This window comes from Brienomyrus brachyistius, chromosome 12 (assembly GCF_023856365.1).
Source record: "Brienomyrus brachyistius isolate T26 chromosome 12, BBRACH_0.4, whole genome shotgun sequence".
In the NCBI taxonomy this organism is placed as follows: Eukaryota; Metazoa; Chordata; class Actinopteri; order Osteoglossiformes; family Mormyridae; genus Brienomyrus; species Brienomyrus brachyistius.
Window position 1 is genome coordinate 8,836,057 of NC_064544.1, and position 12,487 is coordinate 8,848,543.

The following is a 12,487-nucleotide window of genomic DNA, read 5'->3' on the forward strand; positions in this document are numbered from 1 at the left end:
AGCAAGGTGAAAAAATATATATTACAGTGGCGTGGGATCTGTCAGCCGGTGTAACCGCGAGCACCGGGGAGAAAGGGGCTGCTGAAAGGCTTTCACCGTGGCGCGTGATGAAAGGCGCCGCGGTTACGCACTCTGCCCCGAGCCTCTGGCGCGCTTCCTTCCAGTTGCCGCGCGGGAGCCGCGTGCCTCCTCGCGCAGCTGTTAATTGACGCGGGCTTGTTGTTATAAGCCGAAGGCGGCGCCCCCGGCGTGTGACCTGACACCGTGCCGGCCGGAAACCTTCATTCGCCCCCCCCCCCCGTATTCTGCTCACAAACCCTCGCTATTTTTTTTGTCACAAGGACAGCATGCCCACAGGGTTTGGTGTATTTTTTTCTCATTTTTTATGTTCTTTCTCAGTTTTTGTCTGGCGTACCCTCGTAGATTATTACCTCTCGCTCATCAGAACTACCTGCAAAGTCTTTTGATAAGCATGTGACGTGAACATATTATAAAGCGTGGTGTACAAGGATAATTTGGATAGAGTTTGATTTCTCTAGTTGATAATTACCGGTTTTCGTTACTTCGAATATCGATCCTCGTTTCTGGGTCCACAGGTATGCCATTATCTAAGCACGGTGCCAGATAAATAAATGACGATGTGAAATGTAAATGAAAGTGAATATTTTGCTATTTAAAAAAACAATTTCCTTCACTATTCCTTGCTGTTTTCACTTGTCATTTTGAGTTAGGTGTGCTGTAACCTGAACTATATGTACTTATTATGATGCACGCACAAGGTGCTGGTTTTGACTCATCAGTTCCTGCCTGTGCATCTTTCCAGTCTGGACTGCTCCTTCCAGTTGCTGGTTTTTGTGGCCAAAGGTACGAGGCCGACCCCTGGAGCCGCTGGGGGGCCTGAACGAGGCCGTTCACCCCGGGGGCCTGTGCTGAAGCTCGCCTCAGCTCATTAGCGCCTCCAATGAGGCTGTAGGCACTACGCAGTGTTACCTGCTCTTGTGCTTCAGTCTTGATGTGTTATGATAATAAAAATGTTTTGTGAGATTTTTTTGATTGAGTCACTTTAAAATCATATCAGCAGGGCAGAGCTCACCTTTTTGTGTTCGATTTCACCTGTTAAATCTAACCTCAGGTAGCTATATTAGGTTTCTCTTGCTTCATTCAGAAAGTCCATCTCTCTTCTATACCACCTTGTCCAGAGCCTGTCCTGGACACTATGGGCACAAGGCAGAGCATAATCGTAGATAGGTGGGTAATCCATTGCAGGGTGAGCACAACATTCACACATGGACAATTTGGCAACTCCAGTTCACCTTGGCATGTTTTTGGACTGGGGAGGAACCGGAGAACCAGAAGGAAACCCCTCGAAGACACGGTGAACATGCAAACTGCACACACACACAGCCAGGGGTGGAGACTCAAATCCTGGTCATAGAGGTGTAAAGCAATAGTCCTAATCATTGCACCCCCGATTCATAAAGTGCACGTAAAATCTTGCACGTGAAAAATGTGGCATATTCAGAGTCTTCATCCATTTTCTAACTGCTAATCCTGGTTAGGACTGTGCAGGAACCTGGAACTTGTCACAGACAGCACAGGAACAGAGACAAGGCTGATATGTTATTGTTATTGTCAATTTTACACATCTATTTCAGTATGTCACATGACCATTATTTGTATATTCATGTGTTTTTAACCATGATTATTGAATGACTTGTAAGATATCTTCAGTGCACAGAACCGGGATCTGTACGTGTCTGTGTTCCTTATCTATGGACTAATGTAGAAGATGGGAAACAAAGTGGAATCATTTTAGGCTCTAAGCACTTAAAAGAGAGCCCAACACCAGCTATTGACATTTCACTGGAAGCTGCTGTAGTCCACTCTGTCTAGGCCAAAAATTCTGGACTTCCTCCCATTCCTCTGGTGGCTCCCTCTTTCTTGTCCTGAGCAAAGGGGGCGGGGGGGGGGGGGGGGGCTTGCCAGACGGTTTTCCACACGCCGGATTTAACGTTCTCCAAAGGCCTGGTCAGCACTAAGGGCTGCAGTCCCTTGGTGTGTTAGGCCGCCGGTTTCCAGTGCGAGCAATAAAAAGCTAATGATGCGTGTAATTGTCTCTCTTTTCTCAGTAAGCATGCACAGACTGATGTTACTTGCGTAAGGCATATGGGGGAACGCTCATCGAAGCAAAATAAAAAAACGGAAATTAAACAGTGTAATGAGATGGTGCGTAGTCCGTGCTGTTTTCATTTTCTTACACATTTCAGTGCTTTGAAAACATTTACTGTAAAAGGGGGGAAAGATCCCCAGAGCAAATATTTGCAAGTACACTGTAATACAATATGCAGCATTTTTTAAGTTATCGAATGAAAGCTTTTGGTCCTCGTGCTAAGAGATGAAGGTCAGTGGTGAAAAACATCTAAAAAATGCAGCAGATAATATCTGCCTAGATGAAAATATTAAGTTAATATTAAGTCTCTTTTTTACTTTCAGGCCCTCCGGGGAAGAGAGGAAGACGAGGAAGGGATGGGGACACTGGTAAGGGTCACATGCATGCTGCAGAAGGGCCACATATATGGAAAAAGTTTTTATTTATCTATTTTGTGTGTGTGTTGTTTTTAAACTATGTATCAAGTTGTGTAGAACATGCATGAGGTCATGTCTGAGTTAATGGTGCCACATTTTCAAAATTAAGGGTAGCAGCATGATTAGGACAATAAATGGTAATAATATGTTAAAAGGACAATAAAATGCAAAAAAAACAACTTCTCCTGGGTGTCCTGCACACTTGAAGGAACCTCTTGGATTCACTAACACAAGGAGGAACTTCCAAGTAAATGTCTGACAGTGGCGGCCGTTTGCCATCTCGTCTCACTGCGAAAGTCTTGGGTGTGTCACCCTATGTTCCAAGTCTCCCTTGTGGGCTCACCCACCGGCCCGGTTCATTTGAGTCCGTCTCCCTCTGGTCTGAGTATGCCGGTGGCTTTGCTCCCTTCAGCCGCGTGCAGCGAGATGGATATCAGGGCTAATTAATGGTAGGGAAACATATAAATCCCAAAGCCGTTGCATCCGAAATGCGATGCACAGCGCTAACAGAGAAGGTTAATGGCCGCTGGAGCCTAGTGTCCCGTGCCAGAGACATTGCTCAGGCAGTTAGGTAAGCCATCTTGGACCGAAGATACTCATGCAAAAAATAAGAAACAGTTTGGAAAGTGATTCTTTCTGTTCAGAAAGATAGTAGCATGAGGTTTTAGTTAAAGCAAAGAAAGAGCATGTTAGGAAGTCACTGAAGATTTAACTCCGGTCTTAGTGCTGATTTCAATGACAGCTTTATTGTCGCACATATAAGAGGATCCATATTTCTTAAAACCGTGTACGCTTTATGTTCTCTGGCTTGATTTTTGGATATCTGTGTTGGAGGCTGCCTGGAGAATGAAGAATTAACGGGCCACCCAGGCACTAAATGTCCCTTTTGGTAATAATTTGTTATAGTGTAGTCTGTAGTATTTTACCTTTATTAAGGCTTATCGGGATTATTATGTGTACCAGTTGCAAATAACGTGTAGCATAACAGGAACACTCATTTTTATTTCATGTCATGTTCTGCCATGGCGTTCCTTTGAGGGTGTGACCTGCCATGCACCCTGGGTCTAGAGCACCGCTGCCCTGCCTGGATTAGTGGTTATTAAAAATGGATTGATGGCATTCTCTTCCATGAGTGATAACAGCACTGCAGTAAGTGGCAACTTGCAATATTTCAAGCAGCATAGCTGAGACCAAAGGAAAAGAACAAGAGATAGAGTGGCAACCCCTTCCCTTGGTGTCCCACAGTGCAAAGTAATGTCAGGATGGTGGAGCCCTCCAAATCTGTAGTGCAAGTCTAGGACGCTGGTCCTGCAGATCAAGGGTCACCTTTGATTCCTCAGGTCATCCCTGTGCCAGCTCTGAATTCCCTTTAAACACTCTAGTTGTGCCACTGCCCTCAGCCCGTAGCTTAATTTGCATGTTTGGCTCCGCCTTCTGCAAATTTATGTGGCACCTGCGCACATTTCTGGATCATTGCTTTACCTTGAAACAGATGCAGGAGCTGCTGAGTTAACGGTAGTCATTCCGGTTGCATAGCACGGCTGGCTAATTTAAAAAAAAAAAAAAAATGTACTTGGAAACATTTTATGGGGTGCGTCATAAATAATTTCCCACCCTCCACATGAAAGTGCAGAGCACATACCTCTGCTCCATAAAGTCTGAAGCATAGAGGACGGATTCAGATCTGCAGACTAAGGCACTCCTCTCTCAATCTATCAACACACATAAAAGCGAGGAGGAGAGGAGGAAAAGTTATTTTTCCGGTGCTCCCTTTCAGTCCCCATCCTCAGAACATTCACATGGGCTCGCCCAAAACCTGAGATCCTGTGTTTGGATGGTCAGAGAGTTTCCATTGTAAGGAACCGGCCCAAACCCAGCTAGATCCGCTGCCCGTCTGAGAAAGCAGACACGGCTTTCATCTGCTTCCATCGGGTATGGAGAAACAAGTTCGGTGGGGGGGCGGGTTGGGGCAGGGGAGTGGGAGATGAGAAAAGCCCTAGGTGTTTACCCAGAAAACAAGTGCGCTAAACAGGGTCTGCGTGGAACACTGGTGTTCTCAGTGAACCGGCTGAAAGGGATGAGTGTTGCTCGGTCCGGCTTTCCTCAGTCTGACGGTGGCGGCCTGCCGTTGCGCACCGCAGAGCGTGGAGCTGTGCTCCACTCGGAGCGGGTGTATGGGTGGTCAGCGGCCACCGCTGTCAGTTGTTTGTTTTTAGTGCCGCTCCAAAACCTGTGCACCCTGGAGAAAGGTTTGGGCTGCCCGATAAATTAAATGCATGGTCTTGTTGGGCAGAAAACACCGACTTAGTTGCCTTTGGAGGCTATTAGTGACAGCACTGGCGCCCGCGTGTGAGCTGTAAAGGCATACCCTGGTCATTTATGCGTGTGTTTCACACACTAGCGTGAGGCATGTATGCCAGCTGCTCGTAAATCCTCATAGGCACCTTAGTGACATTAAATCAGCTAAGCGCCGCAAAGGGCTTGCAGTTTCATTAAATGACAGCCACATGTTGCGGATGGGACCGGGGTGAAGCAGCGCTGGAGGAGGTCGGTTTGTATTTAGGATTGCCCAGAGATATGTATTTAACTGCTGAGCCTGCTATTTCTGCACCTCTGCTTCGATAGAGATGGTTAACGTGCCAGCCTTGTGTGTCTGCTTAGCATCCTGGCCCCAGAAGTGGACTTTTGATTGGGGTACGATAAAACATTCCGGGGTGCCTTGATATCAGAGCCATACATCAACAATAGGGAATTTATGCAAACGAGCAAAAATTCCACAGGACGTCAGCCATGTCGAACACATTTTGTCTCCATTTCAGGGAAAAATAACAAGCATTTCATTCTGGAAATTCTTGACTGCTGAGTGCGGCCAGATATATTCCTAACGGGCTGGCAAAAGGACTTTCTGTACTTAATCGCTTTGCTAACTGGCGTTCGTCGGGGGTATTCCGAGTCTAGCGACAGTTCAGTCAGCGTTCAGCATTATTAATTGTCCGGGATAGTTTGCCGTTGGTGTGTCCATCATCATGTTTTCATGTGGCCTGGCGCCATTTATGCCGCCGTACCGTAATCCTGTCGTCCATTAACTAGCCTTGCTCGCGTGCACTGCACACCAGGAGCTCTAAAAGAGGTTAGGAAGGCCACGATATAAAATAAGTAATCTCACTCAGCGAGCTGTAAAACAATGGCGTTGAAGTGCAGTCTTGAAAGCGTCGGGCGCCGGGGCCTCTGAGGGGCAGCTGCTCGAGCAATTTGGCACCTCAACTAACTGAGAAGTATGAACAGACGAAAAAAAAGAGTCATAAAAGGCGGCTGGTGTTAAGGCGTAGCAGCTGCCCCTTCTAATAAGCCCCCCCCAAGCATCCGAAATAACTGGAGGAGCCTTTGATAGAGTCCCCACGCGGAACGGTACCGACCCCTCTGAGTGCAGATAATTGGAAAAGCATGCAAGGGGCACCTCGCGAAAAACATGCGACAGTTTAAACAAGCCGCGGGGCGCCGCGACAAGTAAGCAGTAGATGCTTCCGGAATGCAAGCGATTCGTCTCATTGTTGGCTAACAGTGCAGTAAGAGGAGATAGGGATGAGAATTTTGTACCGTCGCCAAGGCTAAATGCCATGGGTATAAATACTCCTGTTAATTTGCAGTTAAACGGAAATGTAATGCCAGGGCGTTTTCTACCCGGCAACTTTGAAACTTTAGTGTCCGGACGTGTTTATTTCCATTTCCCCCCCATTGCTGGACAAGGTAGTTGCTGGAGATAGTAAATTTATCAGGACACTGCAGGAATCGTGCTGCGTTTAGTCACGTCACTGTGTAATATGTGGGCACCAGGATTTCTGGCTGCTCTGAGTCTGTTGCTGATATTCGCTGCGCTTGTGTAATGGTGCTTCTCTCCCTTCTGCTTTCTCTCCAAGGGCCACCTGTAAGTACCTGGAGTTTCTGGCATGAGTGGCAGTGTGAGTGACTCACCCACAAAGGTAAAATCTCAACCAAAGAAGTCTAAGTCGTCTTCGCAGCAGATGTAGGCAAGATGCATTGATTTAATCTGCTGTTAGATTTGGGGGGGGGGGGGGGGGTGGTGGATAACTATATTGAAATGCAACAATCCTCTGCTGAAAGCCTCTCTTTTTCACTGCACTGAATACAAAAGAAGTACAAGTGGTCATGAGGTTTTTTAATAGCCATTATGCATCGACTCATGTTATAATGTTATACTGTACTAACCTGTTATAGAATCTCATTCATTATTATTATTATTTTTTTTTACAAATGAATAGCAAATCTGGCTTGCCCCCCTGATATAAAGGGCTTTGCATATGGTTTATTAAAACCTGCGCTTGCCATAGAGTAACATGACTATATGATTAAAATAATATATTTTTTTTGTTCATGTTTCCCTTTTCTCATCACCATTACCAAGAAAAGATTTGTTGCTGCTCCTTCCACCAAATTTGGAGGGAAGGACGAGGGGGGGGGGGGGGGATGTGTCTCACCTCATTATATGTGGGGAAATCATAGATGGGAGCGCGCTGCAGTCATATGGTTTCCAAAGACATGGACGGGATTGCGAATAACTTTTAGGGGCCTTGCCGGAGCGGGGCTGGCTGGTGAGGAGGTCAAGCGGGCCGCTCGTGCTCTGTTAAAGCAATTTATGGAGTTTGCGGAACGTGTGATTAAATAGGTATAATAGCATGCACCCCTGGAGCCATAAAAATAGCGAGTTAATTCGCTCTGCCTCCTTGGACCTCAAGTCCCCCCAAACCCCCTGGCTTTTTTAAGTGAATGCAGGTGGTCCTACTGTAGCCTTCTCCAGGCCATGGTACACCTGGTAGCTCCCAGGACCCCAAGCAAAGCCCCCGGGGAGCGACGTCTTTACCTCTTCTTACAGGATCTCCTCCAGATGGATCAAGCACGGGGAAGCCAGTTATTGCGCTATGGGCCTCAGTACTAGAGTCATGTGGGCACTTCGTGTTCAGAAGCCGGGGGTGCAGACAGCCAGTATGTCACTAGTGTTGTAAACATGCCACTGTTTCTACCCTGTTGTTTGCATACATTTCTGTGTTGTTTATTGCCTAGTAATAGGATGAAACAACCTCAGTCTGACTCACTGATGTTCTGTGAAAAAATTTTTTGTTCCTATGCTGAAATTCTGGATCTCTGGGCTTCTCATCCATAATATCCCACAGAGAGCCAGACAAAATACAATCTTGTGGCTAAATTTGGAATCATTTTTAATAATAATTATTCTGTTCCTCCATCGAAAGGGGATTTGATATTCAGCTAATTTAAATCTCACCTAATAATTCTCAGATAATCAGGAAACCCTTCTCCAGAATTAATATCCCGCCTTTCAAATATCACCAAATAACTGATTTGTTTTTCTTTCTCCATTACTTCTTTTTCTTTCGTTTTCTTTTTTTTTTACATGTATTTTGCCCCGTAAGGGAATTGTACTTAATGTAGCAGTGGCAGCTTATTAGGAAGGTAATGAAAGAGCCTGTTCTACCGGGAGCATTTGATTACCTGCCCTGCTGAGATTCCTGAAGTAACCATAGCTGGATGTTTAAGCTGCTTTGAAATGGCAATTTCACATTAAAGAAAATCCCTAAAAATCAATGACAAAATGGACCGGGTGAGATAGGATTCTTGCTAACATTGCGATACAGATAATAGGTATGAATTTTAGATGCCTAAGCTGATAGTGACAGTTTTTGCACTAATCAGTAAAATATTACTTGTTATTATTTCTAGAGTACTAATAGATTATGCAAGCATGTAGGCTGAAATGTTGCAAACCAGGTTCACAGTGAGGTTAGGGATGATGCTAAGTGAAGGAGAAATCTCAGCGTAGCTTAACCAAGGAGCCTTTTTACCATTTACAACGAGCTTTGCGGAGCTCATTTTTTTCCATTGCTGGTGTGTGGCTCAGTGGGCTGAGCCTGGGCGCCTGTGATTGGAAGGTTGCGGGTTCGAGCCCTGGCCTCAGCAGAATACTTACATGTCCGTAGGCCTCTGAGCTGGGTGCTGCATCCTGACTGACCCTGCACTGTCACCCCCCCTCCCAAGCTTGTTCTCACCTGGCCGTGTCTCATGGAGAGCAAGGTGGGCCAGGTGAAAACGTAATTTACAGAATTGCGTATTAATAATGTATCACTGTTTTGTATATACTGGGGTAAGATATTAAGTAAAAAAAAAACAAAACAGAAATGCAATTAAAGTGTCTTAAAAGCATTGGGGGGGGGGGGGGGCAAGTATTTTGGAAATATTTTTAAGGACATTTTGTGATGGTGCAGTGCCATTCCATCTGAGGTGCTCCTCTGCCTGCTCCTTGGGGTAGGTACCAGGCCCTTCCTGACCGTATACTGGGTATACGTAAGTGGGTGTCAGATGAAAAAATGGATGGATTATTTTGACTCTTCCCCCTGACCAAGAGGGTTGTGGTTGTTTTGTTGTCTTCCTGCCAGCATTTACTTTTTGAAAGAAAGCAGAAATACAGCTGAAAGTCCTCGCCCAGTGGGAATATACCATTTAGCACATACAATGCATGAAACGGCAGGCGTGAAAATCAAAGACGCGGTTAATGTTTATGTTACTACACATTGCTTTTAACTTTCATTAGATTCGATGTAACTACACAGAGAATAAGCGTCTACTTAATTTATGACAGGATGAAACGTTCTGGAATGGGTGAAATCAAAAGTGCTGCCAGGTATACGGGAGGATGGGGCCCTGTCTTCCGGTTCGCAGTGATATGCTGCCGAACGTGGGATCTCTTCTTCTGTGTGGATTCCAGGATGTTGGAGGGAACAATGTGTCCCGGTGCTTGAATTATGCAACTGTCTTGGAGGGATTAAGGGAAATGGGTGGCAGTCGGGAACCGACATCCAGTCTCATCCATAATGCAATGCACCTGTTAATAAAACATGCCGCAGCCAGGCTGGGTTAAGTTCCCCGCTTTCATGGCCTGCTGAGGAGGCTGAGCTGATGATGGCTTTCGAGGTCTCCATTTGAGGCAATCTCAGTACACGTTTTGGTTGGGGTCAGGTGTGTCTAGCACTGAGCATCAGGACAGAAACAGGCACTGTCCTGTATACATCAGGTGATCTTTATGTCGTCCTGTTGATCTGTCCGTGATCTCAGGAATCTGTGAGTTACGGTGTCACTCTTTTCTCACACCTGTCTTTGCTGTGATTCTTATTTACACATGTTGAATAGCAGATGCATGGTTGCATAGCAGCTTTCAAAAAATGTTATCTATTTTTACCACTGGATTTTATTTTTTTACAGAAATCGGTGATTTTTGCATCCCTCACTGTAAGGTACAATAGAAGAACCTCTTTCTTGGACTTGATCCGCTAACCTTAGCCAGAACCCTAACTATTGTCTCAGCAGCTGTGTCCTTTCTAATGGACTTCCTGTGGCAAAAATACAAGCTGAAGAGAGAGAGTTCACCTTCCATCCCTAAGTCTCCACACTCAAATTCCCTCAGCTAATCAAACCCATTTGTTTTTGTTGTTCCTTTAATTAAGCACGTGCATTGTACTAGGTTATGTATGCTTTTTGGAAGCACAGAATTATAGCACTATTCCACAATGAAGCCTCACTTTTTAACGCCCATCACGATCGGCCAAATTTAGAACTTCATTACTAATTCAAGGGGTCGGAATTAATGGTTACGAGCTGGGACTGTGCGGGCTGATAAATCCTTACCGAGGAGAACGTCACATGGCAAACTGCAAGAAACCTTAATTTTTCTTGTTTATACAAATGAGCTTCTCTTTTTCCTGCTAACACGGCTGCTAATATCTAAAAATAATCATACAAATTAGTCAAAAAGAAATCTAATTTTCAAAATTTCAGTCAGACAATAGAAACCCTTCTGGTCTTGTACTACTTAAGATGTACACCTAACTTAGTACAAAGATGTTTGTTCTCTTTTAATTTTTATATTAAATCTTCATTTATTATTATTATTATTATTATTATTATTATTTCTCTTTGAAAAGAACTTGGACTTGGGAGATATGTATGTAGTTGACAGGAGGAATGCCTGTTAAATATGTAAATACTTTAAGTCCCTTGTGGAACTTGTTGGGACCTTCGGTTTACAAGGTCGTCTCATAACCGCCAAGCGGCGTCCCTCGGGTGTCTCCTTGATCCATGTGTTCCAGCCAATGCCATGAAGCTATGCATTTAACACTGTTTAACAGCTCTTGTACGCACAGTTAACTGTGTATGTTGCTCTGTATGAATTGCAGTTCCCACTCCCAACATGTTGGAAGCACCAGACTGATGCCCATGTTTTAATTACCATCATTACATCCTTCTGGTCCGTTTGATACTTAATAGGCTGTGTTCTGATGCCAGTTGAGCCATATCCAAAGGCATAAATGTGCAAAGGACCTTATTTTAAGCGCTTCCTAAGTACTTTGAAAATGACCCCGTCAAATCCTTTTTTTTTTTTTTAGAATTTTCATCACCTGTACTTTTATCCGTGAACTATAATAAGAGCATAAATTCAAACATTATTCTGGTTGAGAAACAGGCTCTGAGACAGGAGCAGCACTTCTTCAGTGCTCTACAAGACTGTCTACCCTATAGCTAACTCACCTTATACCAGCTTTTCCATTAAGCAAAGCGTGCTGCCAGGTTTAAATTCATAAAAGAGCTCATCTGCCAGCCATATTCTGCACTCTGCTGAAAAGCGGCTGCTGTTATCTGAGTATGCTTCCCATTTTTACATTTCATGAAGATTGACTGCTTCCTTTCACTGCTTCCTTAACTCAGCGCTGGACATTCACAGGGGGACAAAAGTCAATTCCACTTAAAAGCAACACAAAGAATCAGCCGGGACAACAGCACATTCTACAGAGGTTAGCCAAGGTCTGGCCTCTTTGAAGGCCAATTAAGTCTCGCTTTTATAAAGTTACTCTCTGACGTCTTTCTTGATGGGAACTGCTTGTGAGATATAAGACCCACCAAGGCAGTTTATAATAAAACATTTACTGCAGTGCCCTTCCTGGATCAGAGGCACCTGAGGTGAGAAATCCATACTGACCAGACAGAGGGAAAGAAGGGCAGGATGTATTCACAAGCAGGAGAAAACAGAAAAAGAGCAAGTGCAAAGATTCAGAAATTGACACTGACAGTCTGCCTGAGGACGTCTGGTGGCTGGGTGGTTGAACTAACTGCACAATAAAAATTAGCATGCTGGTTATCTTACATGTGATCCATTCAGAAGAATCAATTTTGCTCTACTGTAGAGACATAGTATAGTTGTCCTGCACTATTAAAAAGAACTTTCCGGAATGATTTGGTGTACGCCCGGTGTGTTTGATTTACTGTGCTTTGACTGGAAGCAGCAGGTGTTTTTGGCAGTGCCTGACGGCTGACGGCTTAAATCGCATTTTCCCTTCATGCTCACGGACCTCCGTGGCAGTCCATCTCACAAAGGGCTTCAGGGCATGATGAGTAAGTCGCCTTTTGGAACACAGAAGATGTTCGGGGTACTAAGGAATGCAACCAAGATGCCCTTACGGAACCTGATTCCTCGCCTCTGTGCCGTCTTTCCATTCCGATTGCTGGATTAAAACATGCTCATTGGAATGCTAGCAACCACATCTTCTTCTCTACGGTGGACAGTGACATACACATCCATCCTACAAGCCCTACTTCTTCCTCATCTGTACCCTATGAACGTTAGCGTAAACACAACACCTGCTGTTTGTTGGGGTCTGTGGACTGGGGTGGGGGCGGGGGGGTTGGGGGCGGGGGGGTGGACACTGTGGGATACAGGGTAGTCTGAGTAGAAACTGTACACCTTACAACAAACAACAGCTTGCTGAGCCGAAGCCCTGTGGTGCTTCAGTCCTGGAGAGATTCCAAGCTTGTGGTTGAG

The 12,487-nt window shown here is 45.0% G+C and overlaps 1 protein-coding gene across 1 annotated transcript in view; it reads left to right on the plus strand.

The window, feature by feature from the left end:
- LOC125705071 (collagen alpha-1(XXV) chain) overlaps nucleotides 1-12,487 on the plus strand; it is a 150,547-nt gene that overhangs the window by 79,761 nt on the left and 58,299 nt on the right. The window contains exons 3-4 of the mRNA XM_048971406.1: nucleotides 2,494-2,538; nucleotides 6,504-6,511. Of these exons, the coding sequence (XP_048827363.1) occupies nucleotides 2,494-2,538; nucleotides 6,504-6,511 (53 nt within the window). The remainder of the gene's footprint in view (nucleotides 1-2,493; nucleotides 2,539-6,503; nucleotides 6,512-12,487) is intronic.